Below are 14,403 nucleotides of genomic sequence, written 5' to 3'. Positions count from 1 at the left end.
TCTCCACACCAATCGCTGTATACACTAAGTGACTGAATTTGAAAATTAAGCAGCAGATACGAGATGACAGTGCATGGTTTTCAGATTACTAGTTCCAGTGAGACCTAGTGCAACTCCAAAACCTTTCACATTTTTCTGCTAATTAGAACCATAATTTTGAAAACAGTAATATATTACACTACAACCTCTACATTAACATTAAAGAAAGCAAGGAAAACCAAGCCAGAATACACAGAAAACTGTGGTAATTAATTCTGTGACTCATTTACTATAAAGGACAACATGAGAAAGACTCGGCACAAGTCCACACTTCTATACAGTTAGGAAAAAAATGCATTAAAAAGCCCCAAAAATTTAAAAAATCACCCATTTTTGAGCTTTCTGACTAGTCTTCCCCAAAATACTCATCTTCAAGAGCTATTGCTATGGAGGTCCTTAGGAGTACAAAAGCTGCTTAGCAGTATGTTGTGTCACTGTAGAGTATACTTGAAGATCTTTAGAAGAAAGTTAAAATTTTTTCATTTCAAATTACACTTAGTCCTTCAACAGCTTTTATCCCAAGAATGAGGTCTTTGTAAACTCTCAGAAGAGAGAAGAGTTCGAGCCTCACCACATCACTGATGCATCCTGAACTTTATGCTGGAAGGCCTACTTTCAGACAGAATGCTTAGCACATGTTCATACTCACTGAAGTTTCCACCACGATACCACATGCAGATGATGCCCTGTGGAATCCCCAGCACTTAGAGCAGAACTGAGACCAACCTACTTCACACAGCCTGGTGTTACTCAAGTCACAGGCTGGTACCAAGCAAATCAACCAAGCCCTTCTCTTGCCTGAAGGCTTAGTTAAATTAGAGAGTGCTGTTAAGAGTACTGTTAGAGGAAGCTGGCAAATAAAGCAATGGCCTACATGAGGAATATCCCTGAAACCTCAATCTAGCCATAAAGGAAGACTACTCTTTTAGAGTGGTATGGCTTTTGTCCAAACAGAGATCAGCTAACACCAACTTCTTCCAGGGGTATAAAAAAAAGGTAACAGAAAAATAGGATTTATGAAACCAAAAACTGTGCAAACTGCATTATTCTTTCATAAAAAGGGGTTAAATAATAAACAAAATTAAAGATGACCTAGAGAAATGGAGGGAATATACAGATAGTGACGCAAACTACTCCTCTTTCCCCAAGGATGGACATAAAATGGACTACTAATCTATTTCACCTGAAGAAAGGCAGAAGCAATGAAGTGGGGAAGAAAGACTAACACCTCAGTCCTACATTTCTGTATTTCTTTCCAAAGAAGCAGTTCAACTTAAATAAAACTAGGACCCCTTAGTCACTGTCTTCACTTTTCCCAAATTTACTGTTTGCTAAGTATTTTGAATATTTGTTTCTTAAACATCGCTGTATCTTATTACTCTTTCAAAACACAGGGTTCACACGATGCCTTTCAAAGAGCTTAGCCAAATTTTTCCTAGCATGAACTACACATAAAAATGTGAGTATCTGTAAGACTCCTGAGTACCTTCCGTTCTGCTGGGAATGTCTCTGTTCTATCAAGGCGATTAGCTGATCAAAGACATCAGCCTGGAAAGATGCCCAGAATTTGTCCCTGTTACTGCCAGAATACTGATGTCACTAGGAATAAAGATTAAAAAAATACATTAAAAAAATCACTCTGTAACCTGGTGCAAACCAAAGAGATAGACAACTGCAAAATGTAACTCACTACACTGACCCTAAAAAGCTTTTCACCTCTGCAGCAGTATCTTGGGTATTGACCAAAAAAGAAAGTGATTCATTTCTGAAACAGCAAATACACAAAGATCACAATATAAACATTCACTTCCTGCATTTCCCTACTCCTGGGCCCTGACATTACACACCCTTTCAGATTACAACACAGTCAACCAGCTACAATTTATTTGGTTGCTTGGGAAAGTCCAGTTTTTACCACCTGTAATTAGAGCAACTCCACCAAGATTTTGGAAAGCCTCTAAGATCTGCAGAAAAAGCTAAGAGAATGTTTTCTAACCCTCCTAAGAGAAGTGAGACCTCAAGGGGACATCTCAAGTCATCCCCTTCTTCACATAGACAGCATGTAAGAGAGACAGGCCCAGCTATCCAAAAGGTAGGGTCATCAAGCATCAGACTAGTCATGCTATTCTGTTTCATACATGAAATAAAATTTCCTAAACAAGGAAGCTTTTAAATTAGGTTTGTCATTGTCCCAGAATAAATTCCTATCAGACGAGGAAGAAATACGTTACAGATAGGTACATTAAACTAATAGCAGTGTCCAGTTCAACTGGTTCATTAACCCAGGGATGGGACCTGCTGTGCCTCTGGATTTCTATCGTGTCCAGCTTGTAAACGCTTAAACAGTACCATTCTTGCACTGCAGAGCAGACTTGCAGATCTTTCTAGAAACCCAAGCAAGTTCTTCATGAACTGAGAAAGTCTGTAAAATAACATCAGCCAAGAAGCATCTGCAATTACATTACAAAGCTGACACAAATAAAAAATGTCCTAAGATCAACAGATGTGTCTGTCAGGGCCCTGGGCGCACCCACAAGCCTTGGTTGCCTTGATAAGCCCCACAACAGTCACCCCACAGTCAGGCACTCACATATTACGGTACCTTCCTCTGTACAAGTAAAAAATTTGGCTCTCACCAGTATTACAGTAGCCCCTGCCTTATTACTGGACAAATCAGAAAAATTACACTACACAGACTACTTTTCTAACTAGCAAAATCTTTTCTTTTTGTCTTTATTTGTAATTATACGCAGAAGTTTAATTTCTGGGAAATTTTACAGCACCCAATCAAAGCCACATCCAGTATACTCTCATAAACCAATGCCTTAAGGAGGTGGTTTATGAACTGCATTTTCCCCATTCTTCTTAAGCTTATTTGTGCATTACATTACAAGCATCATCTGTTTACACTCAGTGTCTAGTTATTTTTCAACAACTGCACAGAAGAGTCTTTGTTTACTCAAATTCTTCCGTAACACTAGGATTTCGTCTTGTTGAGCAGCTTGGAAGCACTACTTCAACTACTAAGCTGCAAAGTAACACATATTTCTTTCTCTTTAATCACCTACTTTGGACATGGGGTTTTTTGGTAAAGTAAAAGGTGTTTCCTCACAGGCCCTCTGGATTATAAATCCACTTTGCTTATCCCCCTGGCTTACCTCAGGTGTCTACCTGCTTCTCTGTACTGTTCACTACTCACCTTCATGACTTGAAGTTCTACAGCAGCAGCACAATTCCAACACTGCTATGTGCTTGCCCTCAGTCCAGAAGATCACTGCTGGGATGGGACTTACAAAATGGACACACACTGACAGCCTCCAGTGTTATTTTCCAAGAATTCATAAATACTCTTGGCAACGGTTTATAGTCATCATGTGATTATTTTTTTTAAACTTCTATTACACATGCTCACCCATTCTCATCAGTAAGCTGCCTTTTCCCACTTCCCCTTATGAAGGCAGTTGTCCACAAGCAATAAAGTAAACAGAATAAGTTCTGGTATTTCTTCAGATGCTTTTCAACTAATGTTTTGGTTGCAACTTCCCTCCCTGGCTTACTGTGGCTTAAACAGCAGATTTTCTCATTGCTTACAGAAGGAAAAAAATAAGAATACAATGAAATTACTTCAAAGCCGTATTAACTCAAAAACACCCTTCAGGCTTTCAGTTTCAATACCAAAATGTATTAACCTTTGATACTCGGCTCCATCTCATCTTCCAAACTGTTGCTTATCCACAGCACAGTGTAAGCAGCTAAGCTGCTGAACACCCACTTTCTGGTGCTGACAGTAACTCATATGGTATTTGACTGCATTTATTGCAGGCTGTTTTCATGCTGTTCATCTACTCCACATCAGCCAGGTATGAAATTACCTTATTAATCTAACATACTTCCTGATATTCCAGGGGGCAAGAAGAAGAAAAAATTGGGCAAGAAAGGAGAGGGGGAAACATACTGCAACTAACATTTTCTGCAAGGTCTAGAAGCAGGGAATGGAGGAATAGCATCACCTGTACCTGACTATCACTAAAATATTAGTTCCAAACCCAGCATCCAAATGCCAAGAAAAATATCCAAAACACCAAAGATTTGATGCAAAGGTCTGAAGATTGTTCTTAAGAATAATAAATTTTAGTACAAGATATTTATTAAAGTAGGACCTAACAGTGGCAATTTCTGTATTAAGGTGCTTTCTGGTAAGCAATGGAAATAGGAAGAATTAAAATCCCCTGTGAGTTCACACTGATATTACAAGCAGTTGGGTGCCAGGGATACAAAACAAACAAAATAAAAGAGATGACTGGTCTTTCTCACCTTCCACTCCCAAAATCTAATGGGGCTATCTCCCTCCTCCTCTCTGCATAAGGTCTTGTGAATTTTCAAGAAGCAGGGTGGAGAAATTATTTTTGGAAAAAAGAAAAAAACAACAGTGTGACATACTCCTAATTTTGAAGTTCTGCAGAAATTAGAAGAGAGACATTTTCCCTCACAAATGATAGAGTGGGCTTTACATAAGCATTCCAAAGGCAAATTGTCTGTGTTTCACTATACTCAGTTCATCTAATTGCGTATCTAAGCACAGATATTTACAGTAGATAGCAAATGCTAACATTCCAAACGTTTATACACACTCGTCACAGTGGATATAATCTAGCACTCCTTACCAACATATTTCAACTTTACTAGCTCATAAACAATGATTTTCAAATAAAATTTTCTTTTGCATAATACAGCTTTCTTAAAAATAAACAAACAAAAGTTAAAAATGAATGCTGTAGTTCAAGAAACCAAATGATTGAAATTTGACTACAGGACACTAAATATGTGACAAATGAAAAAACATGGCATTATGTTTAAAAAAAAGTTGCATGTGTGATCTTCAGTCTTCTTTCAATGAGGAGAAAAAAAGAAGCATGATTTCAGTCTTTGAATACTGAAAATGTGTTTTCTGTTTATCTATACTGAAGACACACATTTCTTCTGAGTTTCTTACAGTACCAAATTGTCCTCCACCAGTAAGTCAGTAAATTAACTTAATGCTAGCTACCTCAGAGATCTTTATAAAGATACATCACCATCACCAATTTCAGGCACTGACAGTGGGAATTAACTATTTACCAGGCAAAATCCCAGGCAAGTCGCAAAGCTTGATGCTGCCTGATATTTTCATGTGAAATAAATGTAAAATCTTCATCACAGTCAAATCCATTCACTGATATAATAAAGAAGAGAGATCAATTTTACTGGTGGCACTGCTGGAGTCAGCTGGAATAGCCAAGAAGAATGATGAATTCTTTCCATAAGTTCTTTCAGTGAAGGGCAAGAAATGCTTTTGAGACAGCTAAGTTAGAGGACTAAAATGCAGTACTTAGGCTTACTCAGAAATCCAACAAAATCAGTCAGTGGTCCTTCCAATTATAAGTCATAGGGTGAAAGAGGAAGAAGCTATTTACACTGCTACAAGAGAGGTGTGTGACATGACTGCATTTGATCAGACGAGCTGCTACGTACTGTGCAGTCACCACTGAAAATCTTGGGATTTACACGTCTATGCGTACCCCATTCAATTCACACTTAAAACCAAAGATAAAGATTTTTGGTTTACTCTTCTCCCACTGCACTCAAAGTCAGAGCCATGAAAAAGACTTAGTGGTTTTGTCATTTTCCCACAAGCACACACTTAGTAAGCCAAGAAGAATGCTGTCAAACACCAAGAGATAATGGTAAACAATCATTGGTTTATTCCTTGGAATCGTAACTGTGTGGATGCCTTGGAGCAAGTTTTCAATTCATGTTTTAATGCTGTTACTGTAATGGCAATTGCCACATGTCAAGTGATGATGTAAAAAGGCATCCAGCCTGAGGATGCTGAAAGTGTCTGGTGCTCCAAAGAAGCCAAGAACTTGTCATAGTCGTGGTGAGTCTGTGACGATTAAGTAATTATTATTATTATTATTAAAAATAAATTATAAATTTATATGAAATTTAGAAGGACTTTAACTTATTTTACTTCTCTGAACAAAAATGCAGGATACTCTTTCCAAGGTGTTCCAGCTTGCCCTCCTTCTCATGTTATTAACATGATAAAAGTTACCCAGTTTTTAAAAAATTTAATCACAGCCTGCGTTTTGTAACTTTCCACTAAAGTGGATTCGATGCCTGAACAACAGAATGCATAAATATCCAACTGCTGTATAGGAAGAGCATCTTTAATAAGTCAAGGGAACAAATGCTATAAGCAAATAAAGATACACTTTCTAATTAATGAACATGCAATTCTTACTATGTACAGTTATTAATTTAATAATCCCCACTACCCACAGCAGAAACAAAATGTGAAGAGTGTTATTCTCAACTGCAGAAAGCACGGACTATAAGGCTTTTTAAACACTTTCTATAACGAGTAACTGTTTAAACATGAAAAACACTGGACTGAATTCTCTCTTCCTTGGATAAAAAAAGAAAGCAAATCCTCCTATTCATCCTTTAGAACTCTCATTCTCACCAGCAAGTTGAGCCAGCAACAAAAACAAAACCAACCCAAGAACAGAGATGAAGTAAATCAGAAATACACCCAAACTATAAGTGAAATACCAGTCAGAGCTTTAAAAAGTTTGGTGAGCATAGAAACTTGTGACTGAAAGTTGGGGTTACAGAGTAACATCGGAAACATCCAGAACATCGATATGGGCTTCGATAACCTTATCTTAATATGGATAATTCAGTGAGAGACATAGAAAATGAGAATATTTTGCAACTGCCCTGACCTTCAAACTTCTGTCATAAATAGTTTTAATTCCACTAACATCCAGACAAACATTACACAAGGCATGTATTATAAAAATAACAGTATTAACACACAATCCAGATGCTCCTCTTTCCCATGGATGTACTACTAGAGTGTTTAATGTTCATCATGCTCATACTTGCCAAAGTCACAATCCAAAAGCAAGAAGACAAGCTTTGAACAATGGGAGAAGAATGCATCTTCAGCCTACACACTCATTATCTGAGTTTTATAACTCAATGAAAACATGACTTCCTTTCTCCTGTGAGCTTGATCCTGTTTGCACCAGGCAATAATTTAAGCTTTTATTCTGTACCACTGGCAAAAAATCAATGACTCCTTAGAATGGCAAAACTGAACCTGGAGCAAAAGATAAGCAAAATTAAAATACGAAGGACTCTTGCCTTTCTATGTGCAATACCCTACTTTTTATCCCTATTGACAACCAGCAGCCAACACCTGGGATTTGGAGAGCAAAGCAGGCACACTTGAGCAACCACATGGTGGTGGCTGCGGCTACTCAGAGGATGGCCCTCCTCAAGCACTGTTTTTCCAGTTCTCCAGATGAAAAGATCTCATAACGTCCTGTGTGAAACAGCAGCTGAAATGAAGCAGTACTCACAAAGCTATCAGATTGCTACACTCTTTGTAGAAAGGAAGAACATTTCTTAAAGCTACCCGTAAAGTTAGCTTTATAGCTAAATGAAGGGATGTTTTAACACTTCCTTTAATTTTATGTAAAACACTATGAAATTGCAGAAAAGTGACAGCCTCTGCTTACTCAATTTAACCCACTGCAGATATAATTTCAGCTCAAAATTTTCACCACAAAAATACTAATGCTAGCTGACTAGTAAATAACAAGAATATACTGGTGGTAGTCATGATCACATGCAGCATAGGTAAGAGACTTTGAAAGGGTCTTTTCACTGCTGTGAATTATACTGCTATAAAACATAAAAACCAGTACATTAGGCAACTTCTAAAGCTTTGCATATCCCACTAAACCCTTTTTTCAAAGGGTTTAGTGTACAGCTGTACACTAGCATCTGACTGCAAAGCATGACATCCCAATTAATCTCTGGACTTTTAGCTGCCCTATCATCCCACAAGCACAGACTTTCACCTACTTTTCCCTTTTCACAATAAGAACCTCCAAACATGTCTAGGGTAAAAGCAATCTTTCAGGTGCTGGCCTAAAACTTTGGAAATTTAAGGTACTTCATTGTTGCTGCTGAACACTTCTCTGCAATACATGCAGAGCAATGCAAAAATCCTAAAAAAGAACAACAGGAGCAGTCAGAAAACCAGCTACAAGCACTGCACACTTCCTTTTTCACATCTAGCTGGATTGGTTTTGGCAGAACTACCAGTAACACCACAAGATCCCAGCAAGGGAAAGGGAAAAGACAAGAAGCAGCTTTGGAATGCTACATGGTCAACTGAGATTCATACCATTCTGCCTGGATTTCCCAGCAAAGCTGTTTCCAACATGGGCACCCCTGCTGTCAAAGAAGAAATTAAAAGTCAAAATGCTGAACACAGGGAGCTTTGCACAAGCATACAAGCTGGGTTTTGGGGGTTTTACATACTTATTTATTTTACTCATTTTGCACATGGTACCTCTGAAGACATATCCTTGATTAAAAAATATGTTTAGCTAAAATTTATCAGGGCTTTTAAAATCCCCCTACCTTCCAAAAGGGACTTCTGCACCTGCTCAGAGCTGCTTATTGGATCAAAGAGTTTTTTACTTGTCTTTCAGAGGCTTCCAAAAAAAGAGCCTCACCAGCCAGAGTCTCTTCCTTCCCCCTCCTCCATCACACTACACAACACAGCATGTGCACCCTGGTTGAGGCTACAGAAGGTGAAGTAGGATAAGCGCTACCTCCGTAAGTGCCCTCTTCCAAATGGCACCTGGTAAAACAAAGAAGTTTGATGCTCTTCCGTTTCAGTGTGCACATCTTTTCCTATTATATTTCAAAGCAACTAAACTGTTGAGCTGCAATTCCTCACCACTTTGAGTACAGACAAATACTCATGCTGAGGTCCCCACTAATAAGAGAACAAGCATTAACTTTGAACTAGTAGTCACTTGGTCCCGTAAAGTTTGCGACAACACCGCCACAACCCCCAGCCTTCGCTCCGTGACACCTCAGGCCCCTGCAGAGAGAAGACAGCCGAAGCGTGGGTGGGAGCAGCCAGGCTGCTGCCCAGCGATCCTTTACACCGGGAAGCTCTCACGCAGCTCTGGGGCTCAGAAACCACCTCACACACGGAGGGGAAAGCCCTCGCCGCGAGCGAGCCCAGCACGCCTTGACAGGATGAGCAATCCCTGCCCGCGACCCGTTATGCAAGCGGGGAAGCAGAACAATGGCTGGGAGCAGCCCTGTACCCAGTCCCGGGCCGGGACGCCCGGGCCAAGAGGCAGATGAAGCTCCCGTCCTCCGCACATCTCCCGAAGGAACCAAACACGTGCTGGAAGGGGGCGATGGGGCCGCGCTCGGCGCCGCCCGGCCGGCTGAACGCTGCCCTACCCGAGGTGGGCAGGACCCCGCCTGCGGTCTGGGGCCGGCGCAGCCAGGGATTATAGCCCGGTAGTCGCGGGCCACCGGGTTCACCTCAAGAGACCTCGCCCCATCTGCGAGCGCGGGGCTGCCCCGGCCGGCGGGGCTGACCCTGCGGGCCCGCGGGGGCGGGCGGCAGGTCGCGCCCGAGCCGTGGCTGCACAGTCACCGCCGGTAGCGCCCGGTGGTGCGCGGGGAGCGCCGGCCGCCGCTTCCCTTCCCCGCTCCCTCCTTCCCGCCGCTGGCGCGCCCGGACCCTGCCGGGAGCCGTGCTCAAGAGAAAGCCGGGCGGCCCTCAGGCAGGGCTCAGCATTCCCGAGCGGCCGGGCCAGGTGAAGCCAGCGGGACTCAGCCCCGACGCGGCGCCTTCCCAGCCGGCGGGCACCACGGCGCCGCACCTCCGGCGCTGCCCTTCCCCTGCCCTCCGCGGGCGCTCACCAGAAGAACAGCCGGGAGCAGAAGTTGGCATCCTGCAGCGGGTTGGGCTTCTCCTCGCGGGGCACAGCTTCCATGCCGCCCGCCACGCCGCCCCGACCCACGCGGCGTGCGGCGAGGGCGCAGGATCACGAGCGACTTCCCACCGTCGCAGCCGCCACCGCTCTGCCGCCGGCCGGCGCTGTTTCCGGGAAAGCCGGCACCCCCGCCTCGGCCCTCCCTCCTCCTCCTCCTCCTCCTCCCGCCGCCGCAGGACGCCTCCTGCCGGCGCGGCTCCCCCGCGGAGGCTGAGGAGGCGCCGGGCAGCGCCGGGAGCCGCCCAGGGCGAGTGTCGCCTCCGGTCGCGGTACGCGGCTCTCCCGCTGGTTTAGCGCCCGTGCGTGTCCCTTGCTGATGAAAAGCATGTCTTCAGCGCAGGCAGCGCCAATCGAGGCGCCCACCCGCCTTTCTTTGGACGAAAAATCACGTCGCGAATCAGAGGCGAGTCCGGCTAACCAGGACCAAACACCAGCAGAAACGCTTGCTGTCACTGCGTCTTATCATATGTTGTAGATTCTTCTATTGAAAAACAAAAACCAATATGCAACTCGTCGTTTAACAATGTTTAGGCGATCTTGGCGGTACAACGTAAAGTGGCTAATTAATTCCAGGAGGTATTTCATCACTGAAATCCGCAATTCTCAGAAGTTCAGCAAATGATCACCACACTTCTCTCCAGTCATGTCACCTGTGGCCTGAAGGAAAGTACAGGGAACTGCAAGGGACTTAAGAAAATAGGAATGCAGGACATGTACATAAAGTAACCAAAGACCTGCGAATCTCCACGGCAGAATGGTTCCCTGCCATGCCATTATTTCTCTGCACCCTCTGAAGCACAGGACGGCTGAGGTTGGAAGAGACCTCTGAAGGTCTGCTGGTCCAACTCCCACTGCTCATGTGTCATGTCCAGACAGCTTTTGAAGATCTCCAAGGATGGAGACTCCACAACCTCTCTGGGCAACCTCTGCCAGTGCTCAGTCACCTCTACAATGGAGAGGTGTTTCCTGATGTTCAGAGGGAATCTAACACAGCTCGGCTAAGGGAGACAGGGAGGTCCAAAACAGGTTACAGGTGGAACAGGAGTGAACATTTTATTAAAATGGTTCCCCCTTATATATGGGAGCCTGGAGAACTTTCTGGAGTATTACTAACAGAAGGAGGAGTTTGCCGTAGGAAGGATTGCAATTGGATACAAAACAAAAGGGGAGGGATTACTATTGAATATGCATAAGAAAGGAGGAGCAACACTCTTGTCAGGGAACCAACCATTGTAAAAGGGCTGAAACGGGGGTAGGATTTTACCATACAACATGGCAACTTTAATTTAACATTAAACTCTAGTTCAATTCATAAAATCCTTTGTTTATAAGTCAAGTCTGTAGTCCTTAAACAAAGTCTTCTTCCTCTGACGATTCTTTTAATGGTGCAATCCATTTCCGGTATGCTTCTTTTTCTTGTTCCTCATCTCCCACAGGAACCTCCTGTTTTTCAGTTTGTGCCAATTGTTTCTGGTCTTGTCACTGGACATCACAGAGCAGAGCCTGGCTTTGTCCTCTTTTCATCCACTATACACAATAATGCGATCCCACCTGAGCCTTCTCTTCTCCAGGTTGAACAGTCCCAGCTCTATCAGTCTTTCCTCATAAGAAAGATAACTAAAGTCCCTTCATCATGCTTATGGCCTTTCACTGCAGTATCTCCAGTGCATCCATTTCTCTCTTGCACTGGGGAGCCCAGAACTCAACACAGGACTCCAGGGGTGGCCTCACTTCTGAGTAGAGGAGAAGGATCACCTCTTTTGACCTGCTGGTAACACATCCTCATGCATCCCAGCATACCTTTAGTCTTCTTTGCCACAAGGACATATTGCTGGCTTGTGTTCAACTTGGTGTCCACCAGAGCCCCCAAGTAGCTCCTTTCCAGCTGGATGGCCCCTAGCCTATACTGGTGCCTGGGGTTTTTTCTCCCCAGGTGCAGGACTTCGTGATTCCCTTTTTTGAACTTTATGAGGTTCTTGTCAGCCCATTTCTCCAGCCTGTTAAGGTCCTTCTGGATGGCAGCAGAACTCTGGAGTTTTATGAGCCGCTCCTTCCAGTTCTGCGTCACTGTCCATGGAGGTATTTAAAGACAGACTGGATGTGGCACTTAGTGCCATGGTCTAGTTAACATGGTGGCGTTAGGTCATAGGTTGGACTTGAAGATTTCAAAGGTCTTTTCCAACCTAGTTGATTCTGTGATTCCATGACTCTGTGATCATCAGTAAACTTGCTGAGGGTGCCCTCTGCCTCATTATCCAGATCATTTATGAAGATGTCAGACAGTTTTGGGGCTAATGTTGACACCTGATGTATAGCCCTAGTTACTGACTTCCGTTAAGACTTCGAACAACTAATCATGCCCCTGATCTCCTTACCAGTCCAACTGAACCAGCTGCAAGACAGACCATCCTTATGTTCCATGTATTCGTTTCATGCTCCCAGTAGCAACCAGCCTTCCTGCTAAAATACATTGCCAGTGAAACAATTGACAGGGCTGGCATCTGACTTTCATGACAGGCATCGGAGTTGACATGTTATTGAGATAAAGGAGGGTAGGGGCTATATACTATTGAAGAAACAGCATCAGTTCGTGCTTGCAAGAGTGTCATCATAACCATAAGTCAGACAAATCAAGCTTAATCTTGCTCTCAGTGAACACCGATGGGGCTAGAAACAGCATGCTCTGCTTGTGCACAGATGGTGTGCCACAGAATTTTGTGAGCAATAACACCTGTCAACAACTGCCTGTAGATCCTTCCAGATTAAAACAAGGAAAAAAAGGTATGGAAATGATGCAGTGGTTTGAAAGGGCAGGCTTTAACAAAGTAGTGCTTATGTATTCCAGAACCTGAATAATCAATTTAAATAATCTCCCAAAATATTTGAGGAAAAGCTCTGCCCCTCAGCAAAATCTGACAGGTTTAGGTTTCTGTGAAGCAAATTTGTCTGACTAGGTACTTATAAGAGAATTAAAAGATATGACAGCCCAATGCAAGTCCCAAAATGTAATTAAGTTTGAGGCAAGCAGTAGGGGAAAGGAAGATGTAAATCTTAAAACTGCAGTAGTGAAGTAGTGCAATGAAAGATTATAGAAACATTTCTTAGTTTGGGCAAGGAAATAGTAGACTAGTCATGAACAAGTAGTATATTTTCAGAGTACAGCTAAAAGTATTAAAAATACTACAATAACTTTTTTCAATATATTGTAATGATGGGAAAAGGGAAAACCTGAAGAGGTACGTTTTTCCTTTGCCAGCATTATCAGTGATGAATGTTGACAGTACTTAATTTTAAAATAAATAGCAAAATCTAGCAAAATCTTCTAACTCCAAAAGGAAAACACTCTACAAAGTTTTGGAGAAGGAAAAACTACACGTGAAGGGGAAAATAAAATTCCACCAAAAAAAAGAATATCCTGAAAGCCTAATTAACCTGTAACTCTATCTGCCAAGTGTGCAAGCAACAGTTAGGAGCTGATGCAGTAAAAAGGTGTGAAGGTATTGGCAAAAGAGTTACTCAAGAAAGCGTGAAGCTGCCCATGGAGAGGAAGGGAAAAAAGCACAGTAATTAAATTAATGATCTTTCTATTTTAGGAATCAAGAAAAATAACTGCTAATTTATCCACTGAATATTTTGCTATGGCAACAGTATACTCACATGGAAAGAGAAAGATATGTGACAAACTAATCATTGTGACTTCATAAATCTAAATTGTCGTAGTAATATGGATAATGGTCTAGCAAAGCCAACTACTCAAATAAGGTAATAGCCAACTTAAGACAGTGGCATCTGAATTAAATCTGTTATGCATATACATTGTTCTAGGGAAATAAATTCAGATCACAGAGAATGTCAGAAACCTGCAAACACACAAGATTTCAAATTTAGTCAGTGCACAAGACAACAGTCACTAAATAAGCATCTTTATGATGTATGGCCTTATACTTTCTTTGCTCTACTCTCTTCTCATTCTGAATACAGTCAAACTGAAACATTTCTTCACATGCATTTTCTGTAGCACTTATCACTAGAGTATGAAGAGTTCACAAACATCTGCTTTTCTCAAAATCCTTCGAAGACAATTGAGGAGTTTCAACTGATTTCCAGATGGTGAATAAAAGCATGTGGATCTTAAGACGAAATATAGGCACTGATCCCGATTATGCAATAGGACCCTAAAGCTTAGTCTTTCAGAGAATATACCTCTATCCTTTCAGGCCAGCAGCCATTGATTTCAGGGCTGAACAGTTTCTCCATATCATATCCCAGGCCCTTGAGACAGAAACCTACAAAATCAAGAAGACATGGATGAGTGTGTCTGAAAATTCTCTATAAAAGATTTGCTGAGCACTACGTGGTGTCTCTGAGGCAGTATTAGAGGGACAATCAAATACAAAGCTGTTTGAAAGACATTGGAGGAATTTGTCTTCCAAAGACAAGCTATGATAGCAGAATGTCAAGGCTTTGCTACCGTATATTGTTTGAGTGTAATGTTTTT

At 42.3% G+C, this 14,403-nt stretch overlaps 1 protein-coding gene across 8 annotated transcripts in view; it reads right to left on the bottom strand.

The window, feature by feature from the left end:
- ABCC4 (ATP binding cassette subfamily C member 4) overlaps positions 1–10,017 on the bottom strand; it is a 148,361-nt gene extending 138,344 nt beyond the window's left edge. For 4 of the 8 annotated variants that reach the window (XM_032679063.1, XM_032679071.1, XM_032679069.1 and 1 more), the window contains exon 1: positions 9,832–10,017. In XM_032679063.1, coding sequence (XP_032534954.1) covers positions 9,832–9,905 — 74 coding nt within the window. In that variant the 5' untranslated portion in view covers positions 9,906–10,017. Of the gene's footprint in view, positions 1–1,525; positions 1,666–8,615; positions 8,744–8,864; positions 8,905–9,831 lie in introns of those variants that run through there. The other 4 variants (XM_032679066.1, XM_032679065.1, XM_032679067.1 and 1 more) reach the window with 4 other exon arrangements.
- Between the last annotated feature and the right edge of the window lie 4,386 nt (positions 10,018–14,403).

Source organism: Chiroxiphia lanceolata, chromosome 2 (assembly GCF_009829145.1).
Source record: "Chiroxiphia lanceolata isolate bChiLan1 chromosome 2, bChiLan1.pri, whole genome shotgun sequence".
Lineage (NCBI taxonomy): Eukaryota > Metazoa > Chordata > Aves > Passeriformes > Pipridae > Chiroxiphia > Chiroxiphia lanceolata.
The sequence above is the reverse complement of the archived record's forward strand: the minus strand, read 5'-3'. Positions and strand labels throughout refer to the sequence as shown.